We start from the raw sequence: 10,024 nt of genomic DNA on the forward strand, positions 1-10,024 counted from the left end.
GATTTCAACTATAAGGATAGACTGTCAAGGCTTGTGAGATAGCATGATTACTATAAACAAGTACACTAGAGGACATTATAGACAGATCTTTACCCAATATAAGGTGCCCCACCTTGGACTAGAGGTACAGAACTTTTAGTTAAAGCACCACAGGTGGTGCTTCAGTGAGGTTGTGGAATGCCCTGCTGGGTGATGTTGTGTTGGGAAATTCTATTAATTCTGTTAGTGGCTTGAATGATTTCTTAAAAAAGCATAATATCCAAGGCTATAGTGATATTAAGATCTACAGTTATTTAGTACAGGAATTGGTATGTATAGTTTTATATTTATAGAACGCGCTGGGTTTCATTTGGATGGGTTGAACTTGGACTTTGGTCTTTTTCGCACCAACTTAACTATATAACAGCATACCTAATGTTGCATGTTCCCAACCTATTGTAAGATATAATCAGTAAAACATTTCTCTCCTATAATTCTTAGAAATTATACTGAACTGCCATCAGTTATGAAATTAAATATCGTGGTTTTTGTTTAAGGAATCAAAATAAAATGCGTGAACTAGCTAAATGGTGATAGTACCTTGTGGTAAAGACTGGACTGGAAGAGCAGATTGGCTAGGCGGGATGGATATAAGTCCCTGGCGTTGAAGGTTGAGCAGATGTTGTTGCTGCTGCAGTTGTTGCATCTGAAGGAGCTGCTGCTGGAAGACAAGCTGCTGTGCTGCTAACTGTTGCTGCTAAGAAATAAGACATTGACGTAGTTAAATTAAAAACATAAACAGCTTTTTCTTATTTTCACATATTTGTAGAGCACAATTTCACATGTAATTCTCACTTTCTTGCAGTGAGTTAAACCCTACTCGTTTGTTTGCATTCATCTATTCTCTTATAACAAGCTGCATAATTTTCTACAAGGCCAAACTGTTCCTAAAAGAAGCAGATGTAACTGAACTTGCTACTAGAGGTCAACGATTCTGCTCGCTCTGTATCTTCTACATACAGATCAGACAATAAAAGAAATACATTGCCTAGCAAAATTGTTAGGCTTTGTGCTTACCTGAAATTACATACTGTATATATTGACAATCCAAGTTCACATGGCTAAGCAAGCTCTAAACATACCCAATATTAAAAGAATTTCCCATATAAAAAACATTCTCAGAAATTGGTTTAGTTATTGTATTAATTTGTTATATTAACCCATAAATAAATTATTTACCTTAAATGTATTTTATTCATTATCAAAAAGCTGCACAAACTATGCTTCAAAAGTTGGTTTTCAGCTCAGACATATATGTTAATTGTAAACTTTGCTTTGTGTGATAAAAAATACATTTGTGCCTACTAAATGTGGCACTCCATTGTCTCAAACCCAGATGTGCCTATCATCATTTGCAGCTGCCCATGAATGAAGTCTCCAGCGACCTATTAGGAAATTGGGATGCAGCCTTTATGCCAATATCCTGTTAGTGTATTATTTTCTCTTCTTTGGAATATATTACACTAGTATTACATACAAGAGAAGTTGCCTATTATTAAAAAAGTATAACTTCCAATTTTGTGAGGCATTACAAGACAAACCAAAGTTCTCGAGACTCAGGAGAATATAAAATGGCAGTCACACTTCAGAAAAAGACAAGCTGCTGTAGAAGACCTTTCCTTCTTTGTTTTGGGAAAAGAGAAACTTCTGATGCACTCACTGGAAAACAGACTGCATAATGGAGCAAGTCATGTGGATTGCCCAAAGCCTCAGGAGAAATAACGGAGCAATTTCTATGCTGTAGTTGATGGCTGTCTAAAATTCTATTCACAAATCCAAACAGAAACAAAGCCTCAGGAGGTCAGAACTGTTTCCTGTAGTTTTGCATAATGGGCAACTTTAAGACAACGTCTGCAGTACCTGCTGATCAATTTAACTACTTCAACGTGTTATATTTGCATTATGTTTATATTAGATGCAGTCTGCAGACAAGTGCTGGGCAGGCCTAAGAAGCTAGCTTGTCAGCTTGATTTATGAGCACATCAAACTGGAACTTTCTATTCGCCAGTCCAAATCTCCAGTAGCAGTTCATTAATCAGGGGCTTGTGACTTTTTTTTTTTATATAACAATAAGCCAACTTTGCATGTTTCTTGAACTGTATCACAACTTTTCATCATTCTTTACAAATTGAAACTAGGTATCATATTCAGAAAGCATTTATCAAATACTACAAGTCTTAAATGAACGCAGGCAGTGCAGGTATGGCAAAATATTGACATACATAGGGCTAAAGAAATATGAGATCAAAAGATTTAGGCAGTAAAATTAGTTTATATTTTGTAATATTTAATCAGTTAGATAATCATTAAACTCTACCACACAAATAATGACGTCTTCAGATGAGCATAGCTTTAAAGTCCATTTTTTAGCTTTTAATACAAATATGTACATACATTTCTTACATGCAAATATTTTTGTAAATAATTTTAAACTGTACCAATAAATACAACAAACCTCTTTTGCTTGCTTTCCTGGATGTGGCTGTGGTTGCTGCTGCTGCTGTTGCTGCTGCTGTTGTTGCTGCTGTTGTTGTTGCTGTTGTTGCTGCTGTTGTTGCTGCTGCTGCTGCTGTTGCTGCTGTTGCTGCTGCTGCTGTTGCTGCTGCAAAAGCTGAAGATGTAACTGTTCTTGCTGTTTCTTGTAAAACTCTTGTAGTTGTTGCTGAATAAACCATTTTGACTTTAATAAATAAAGGTAAAAGTTTCATGTATTACAAATCCTACACTTTCTAAACTGAAGGGTGGAAAATAAACCATATGATGTGTGATGAAACTCTAAGCAATAAGGTTTGCTTGGGCTACAGGAAAAGTGAGACATTAGTATCAGGAGGTGTAGTTGAGCCCTGTCCATGGTCAGGACAGTGCCCCTTTGTGGCCAGTACCTCCTGCTACTCCCTTAATGATGCACAAGTTAGGGAACATAAATGGGGCTCTTACTGTACATGCCTCTCCCTCACCAATACATCTTGATTAGTGATGAGCGAAATTTTTCGCCAGGTTTACCCCGAAAAAATGCTCATAGACTCTAATGGGTGAAAAAAATAGTTTTGCATCAAAAAAAAAATTGTCACCCATAGACTTCAATGCATTTGCCAAAAAATTGGGTCACCCATCACTAATATTGACTAAAACAGTCAATGCTGTATTGGTGGACGAAACTGTGGGTCTCTGCATTTTGAGATGGACTGTTGCTTGCAAAGAGCCTAACACAGTGTGCAAAGTGCATAATGCAATATTTACTCATAGAAATCAGTGAAATGTTGTAAAAATTGTAAATAGAAAAATTGTTAGCACATTTTAGGATCTGTTTGGGGGATGGTATTTTTTGCAATATGTTTTTCTTAGTAGGAAGCTTAATTAGATACACTCTGTCATAACACAAACCATACAATTCTAAATCTTTTTTCTACTGACTGAAAGGTCACTACATAATATTGCAGATTTGCAAAACCTATATTAAATACATGCACAGGAAAAATTGGCTTCACAATGGAAAGATTATTTGCATTACGCATGCAAATTTTTTAGATAATGACCTTTATTAAATTTCCCTAATGTTAGAATGAAACAGTAGACTTTTATAGCCTTTTTTTATAGCCTGATGCTCTTTTAAGCATTGTTTTATAAACATAAAGATTTGACCTGGTTACGTAAGTACTGACTGTAATCTGTGCATTACATGAATAACTGACATATGAGAAGTTAGCTTGTGAATCCATCTGGTTATAGTATATAAGCAACAAAATACAAATATTGGAAAGATGTAGAAAGCACTCTATGATTAAAGTTGGAAGCTTTCAGGCCAGTACACGAGTATTTATATTCTAGGGGTCCCTTTGCTTGTATGCCCTTCCCTCTTCAATTAGAAAAATCTTCCAGATCAAGCTGATAGCTTTAAAACAAGCATTAACACATATATAGGATAAACCTGGGACTGATCTTGAAATATAGTTATGCACATTCTCAAACTTATTTATATTTGCAGATTATTCATTGCTTGTAAATATGCAATTTTAAATAGTGAAGGAGCAGACTGAAACTCTTACTGAGTGCCATTGGTTCACCATTGTCTGCCTTGACTGAGAAATGCACTGTCAATGAGATACTTTTGTAAGTTATAATATGACCACATGTACATATTTGAGGTCAACTTTCAGAGTGACTTTCTAAAAAATCTAACAGTTTGGCCAGTCAACATCTGGTAATGACACAACGTTTGAGACATGTAATAAGTAATTGGCTATCCCTGAACTGTACTGGCATGTGCTCCGCACGCTAGCACTGTGTGGTGTGATGGATTGACCCAACAGGGAGTTCTCATAAGATCAGTGGAAGTGAATCACTGCACTGGATGATTATGCTTTGATGTTGGGTGTCCTAGCTTGAATCACCAACAATAAACTACAGACAGACCATAGGGTATCACAAAGTCACATAGATGTGTCACAGCATTTATTATTCTAGGCAAACTATGGACCAAGATCTGTAACAATGTAATACTTTGTTTTTTAGTTTATGTTCTCGGTTGTTACATGGCTACTCTGCAAAACCGTGGTTCTACCTGTGTCCCTGAAACAGTTTACAATATATCTAGTTTATTATATTGGAAATCATAGCACTATGATGTGCTGTTTTAGGGGAAGCATATTTGGGATATGGTTTGAGCTGTGTGTCTATGAAAGATTGTGCAGGAATGTGAATGTACAAATATACAACATTTAAAGTGGACCCGTCACCCAAACAAAATTATTCCAAATCCTATTTTATCATGTTAGTCAAGCAAAATGAACTTTAATTACACTCTATAAATTATTTGAATATTGTTTCCTTCAGTCTGGGAATTCAAAATTATAGCAACCAGGAAGGAGCCATTTTGTGGACACTGTTATTAAGGCAAGCCTTGCATCACCTCAGAATCTTGTTTGTGCACCAGGGGACAGGGACCCAATGCCCATCCCCATGCCCTGGTTACACAATTAAATCATTAAGAGAGCTGGGGGAATGTGGGGAGAGCAGTGACATCTAGGAAGTGCTGAATGGAAAGTGAAAGTAATTGCTTGCCCCACTTCTATGCCTAGGCATAGAGGCGGGGTAGGCAATATTTGATTGACAACTGATATTTTTAAATGAGTTTACAACAGCTATGAATGCTTTAATAAAAAAAAGAAATTGGATTTCATGTTTAATTTAAAAAGGACTTTTATTATACAGATTTTCATGTCTGGGTGACAGGTCCACTTTAACACGACAAAGCATCATTGCTTATGACAACATATTCCATATGCCTTATCCCTAAGTCTTGTGCATCATTCAGGGGTGGTAGAGTAATGTAGTTACTTACTGGTACTTACCACTTGTCAATGAAAAAAATGACTTTTCACTCTGGTGCATACATGTATATGGGTCCCTAATTTTCAATTTTGCATCCCTTAATGCTTGTGCATGTGCAATGGTTCTGCTGGTTAATGAGAGAACTCAACTTTTTAGTTAACGCTATTTGTCTTTCACAGTATTTGTTTCCAAGGACATAACAGTTAGCAGTAAATTTCTGTTCATAGCATTTCTGTGCTATGCAATGGTATAATAAAAAGGCAAGCTTTGCTATTCTAAAAAAAAAAAAACCCAGATGACTGAGAGGTCCATAATAAAGATTATTTAAACATATTATAGTAGACTGTATTTATGTCTTTGTATTCCAAATGTTTATATATTTTAGTTACTAAATCATTAAATTAAATATAACCCTCAAAGAAAATGGAGCAGGTGATGGAAATGCACAGGTGATAAATTATCTATTCAACAGAAGGACACATCCTGCTGATTCACTGAGAAATGTAATTTTGAGGTTTAATGTCAACAATGATACTGAAGGCACACATAACAATATTTTGTGTCTATCCAGTGCCACTTGCTATATAATCTCATTATTCAAAAAACACATTTTACTGACTTTCAGTTCAGCCACTTAACTTTGCGCAGCATATAAATTTGCTCCTCATAAATCTTTGCAACAATACTCTCCTTATATGTAAAAAACAGATCTATGATTTTTCCTTTTAATGCAAAAAGCTTGAAATCACTGTCTTTCCCTTATTATGACTAAAACAAGTGGTAACGTGTTATATATCATAAAACAACAATCTTCAGCAACTCTCTGACACTTCTTGTGCTTTGACAAGTCTAGAAATGTAGTGTTCTGTTTCAGATGACAATGTAAACAATAATCTGACAGCACATTATTTTTTGGTGTGTGATATACGCTGCTATAAAAGGTGAAGACGAGATAAACATGACAGAGGATTTATGCAATACCAGCATTTGAGCACTCACAGAGAATTAACTGTTGAAGGGAAGAAACCAACATTACCTGCTGTAACATAACGGCTTGTTGCTGCTGGAGAAGTGCTTGAAGCTGCTGGGGAGACAATACTTGTTGCTGAAGTATCTGTTGCATTTGCTGTGGGGTGATCACCTGGGGAGTCATCATGGTCATTGAAACAGGCACCTGCCATTAAAAAATAGAAAAATGATTTGCTGAGAACTGATGAAACCCATTAAGAGTTTGGACTGCTTGTGTTATGGGGTAATTTTTACTTTGTCTGCTTATTTCCTATAATAGAGTTAACAAATTGTAATGAAGGCAGCATCTTTCATTTAAATGCCATTAAAGAAGAAACTGCTGGGTTCATACAAAAAAATAAAACTCTCCATGTCTGCACTTTATACCAGAGAGATATAGTTTTTGGCTGACACTAATGAGAAAGAATAATAAGGTTGGCCATACACATGGAGACCCACTTGGTAAAACTTGGACTTGGAAAAGAAGAGATTAGTCTAGAATCTAAGCAGTGATGGAACTAAACCATATAGGTTAATGAATCAAATAAGGATTGTGATTAAAAAAAAAACCAATTATGTATTTTAGTGCAATTAAAGGATTAATTTAAATAAGAAAGAACACTGTGCCAAATTAACAGAAACTTAACTTTGAAGTCTTTCTCACTTTGACTAAGCTAACTCTATCTTTTATTCTTAATTCACCCCATATACCTTAAGCTTTAATGATAATAGTAATTTTTGCTGCCAAGTTTGTGCACTATAGCAAGTATATCTCCCCTGTTAGAAACATCTGGCATTCCTTAGTTCTGATAGTATTTATTCATCAAACATCAGTAAAGCAAAGCAGTCTGCAACTCTGCCCCATTTCGTATACAAAACATATACCCCCTCATCTTGTAGAGACAGATTTATATATTTTTGTATTCATTCAAATTTTTTGTGATATTTGTTGGTTGACAAATATCACGGTTCCTTATGACCTTATTATCTTCTTATAATCGACTATTCCCATCAATTCCATTGAACCCTTCAGTGGCACTTTAAAAAATTCTGTGGCTTCCTCACAATGTAACTTTTTATCCAAAATTCCAGCATTGTGATTGTGATTGTGCCCTGAATTAAACCCAAAACACTTGTGCACACTGCACCAAAATGTGTGCTAATTACCTTGAATCCCTCTGAATCAATCACTAATTTCTGTCCAAATTGGTTCATTATGTGCAAGGTTGTCTGCTCTTTGTTGGAATTCTCATAAAATGCTGCAAGGGGATCTGCACCTGAATAATCCAGATATATAACATGGAGGACCAAAACGTTGGACCTTCATACTATGTAATAATAAAAAGACAAAGTTTTTTTACAAAGTGTGTACTGGTTTGAAGATATTTGGTGTATACATGCTATAACCGAGCACCACTATTCCTAAAGCATATTAAGCTTGGAGTGCGGATACTCACTTGGTTGTGATATATATATATGTATCTGAAATCTTGACCAACGCACCCACCTCTTATAAATCCGGTAAGAGTGCACTCACCAAATTGACTTGGTGACGGCTTAAGTGAATAGCCGAAATGTTGAAATAAAACACTAAATTCTTTTGCACCTATAAGAAGTCCTGAAAGTGCGTTTTTTTTTTTGCTTGGTTTATATATATATATATATATATATATATATATATATATATATATATATATATATATATATATATATATATATATAAATATATATATATATATATATATATATATATATATATATATATATATATATATATATATAATCATTGGATAAGGACCCGCACTCCATATATATAATCATTGGATAAGGATCCTTGATAAAGGCCCAGGCATGGGCCGAAACGTTGGATGCACAAGTTGAAATAAAAACCTTTTTTTCACGAAACATTGGAGTGCGGGTCCTTATCCAATGATTGTATTCTGAAGCTTTGACCCAGCACCCACAGTATCTCCAAGACTGGATCAGAGTGCGAGTGTTTGTCTATATATATATATATATATATATATATATATATATATATATATATATATATACACACATATAGGGACCCATAGGTTAATATGCCGATATAGCTTTAATTACCTACACTTCCTGATCTCCCTAGTTGCTGGGCAGATGCCCATGTAGCTGGATGTAATTTACATATCCAAGTTATTGTCCAAGACCACACCCTGTCACATTTTGGTGTAGCGAGAAAGTAGGGGTGGATCTTCCTCTTTGGCTTTTGGTTGCTAACCAAGCTGGATGTTCCAGGGAGCCTGGGTGCAACAAGGCCCAGTTAAGCCTATGACTACGTGTGTTAACACACAAAATGCGTTAGGAGGAGAAATGTTGGGGAAATAAAGCTACTTTTTTAATCCACCGCTGACCTCTGGCCAGTAAAGCCATGCGCCCCAGAGGGACCAGTACCTCTAGAGAGATAATTTGTGGAGCAGGGTCCCCGTGAATGAGGCCAGCTAGAGATAGGTTACTACCTGTAATAGTACTATCTAGGAGAGTAAGATAGGCAGGTTAAGTAGCAAGAGCAGCTTGGCTCCAACTAGGAGGGATAGCAAGGAGGTGGCTCTCCCCTCGGGCAAGACAGGCCTGTAGAAAGGGACACAGCCTAATAGGGAATTAGGGCTAGTGAGTTTTCTGATCCAACATCTATATCTATATTGGTGTGATGCTATCACCTCAGGGAGCTGTCTCTGAGGGACATGTTGTAACCATGTCATGATTGTCTGCTGGGCCTCTGTGGCTTTGTAAGAACAACCTTGTGGATCATTTGTCTCGACAAATAAAAGTTATTTTGTTTGACTGCAAGAACCTTGTGGTGCCCATTCTTTTCCTGTTTTATTGCACAGTAGTCTGAGGGAGTTCTAGTTACATGACCTTTAAGCTTCCATTTAGCTATCCCTCCTTCCATTTGGCGAATGCGCTAGCCTGAAGTGTTAGAGACACGTGTAACCCATGCTCTAGTCTAGTGCACTAACCGGTGATTAACCCCATTGGTCGGTATAGCCCAAATTAGTGTCACACACACACAAATATATATATGTGTAAACATATGTATATACCAGGACAATTTATTTTCTGAGATGAAATGCTGCAGTTTAGTTCACTTAGTACACTATATGAACTTTAACTAATGTTCCCTATTTTCTGCAGCACTTAGGGAGAGATACTGTACAGTATTTAAAATGCAGTCTATAAAAATAACAGTGAGGCTAACTAGAAGAACGTTGCAAAGGCAAATTTAAAAGTAAACAAATTGACAGATGTGTTTGTGAGCAGGAGAGAGAGAGAGATACTGAGACCTTGTAAAAACGCATGTCAGTACCTTCAAGCATGCAATGAATAGCTTGTTAATATGTGATGGTTGGAGTTCTGTAAAATGAGACAAGTGATATAATAAAAAGTCCCACTTACAATTAGTTGCTTAGTGATGCCTAAGTGTTATGTTGCCAAAAATGAAGCATCTGTTTACAGCACTGTTTGTTCACATCCTAGCACAGATAAGAGGAGTTCACTAACAATTTGAACAAATCTGATGTGGCTATTTATGAAAGCTCTGGATAAAAAGCAGCAGCTCTTTTCTCACTTGTGATTAGCGGCAATGCAAACTGCTTTGTTCTATAATGTC

The 10,024-nt window shown here is 36.1% G+C and overlaps 1 protein-coding gene across 7 annotated transcripts in view; it reads right to left on the bottom strand.

Annotated features, from left to right (window-relative positions):
* The window catches only part of foxp2.S (forkhead box P2 S homeolog), a 146,310-nt gene that overhangs the window by 57,623 nt on the left and 78,663 nt on the right, over window positions 1–10,024 (bottom strand). For 5 of the 7 annotated variants that reach the window (XM_018255874.2, XM_018255875.2, XM_041588545.1 and 2 more), the window contains 3 exons: window positions 6,407–6,544; window positions 2,495–2,719; window positions 580–736 (listed from right to left, as the gene is read on the bottom strand). In XM_018255874.2, coding sequence (XP_018111363.1) covers window positions 580–736; window positions 2,495–2,719; window positions 6,407–6,544 — 520 coding nt within the window. The remainder of the gene's footprint in view (window positions 1–579; window positions 737–2,494; window positions 2,720–6,406; window positions 6,545–10,024) is intronic. The other 2 variants (XM_041588546.1, XM_041588544.1) reach the window with 1 other exon arrangement.

This window comes from Xenopus laevis, chromosome 3S (genome assembly GCF_017654675.1).
Source record: "Xenopus laevis strain J_2021 chromosome 3S, Xenopus_laevis_v10.1, whole genome shotgun sequence".
Lineage (NCBI taxonomy): Eukaryota > Metazoa > Chordata > Amphibia > Anura > Pipidae > Xenopus > Xenopus laevis.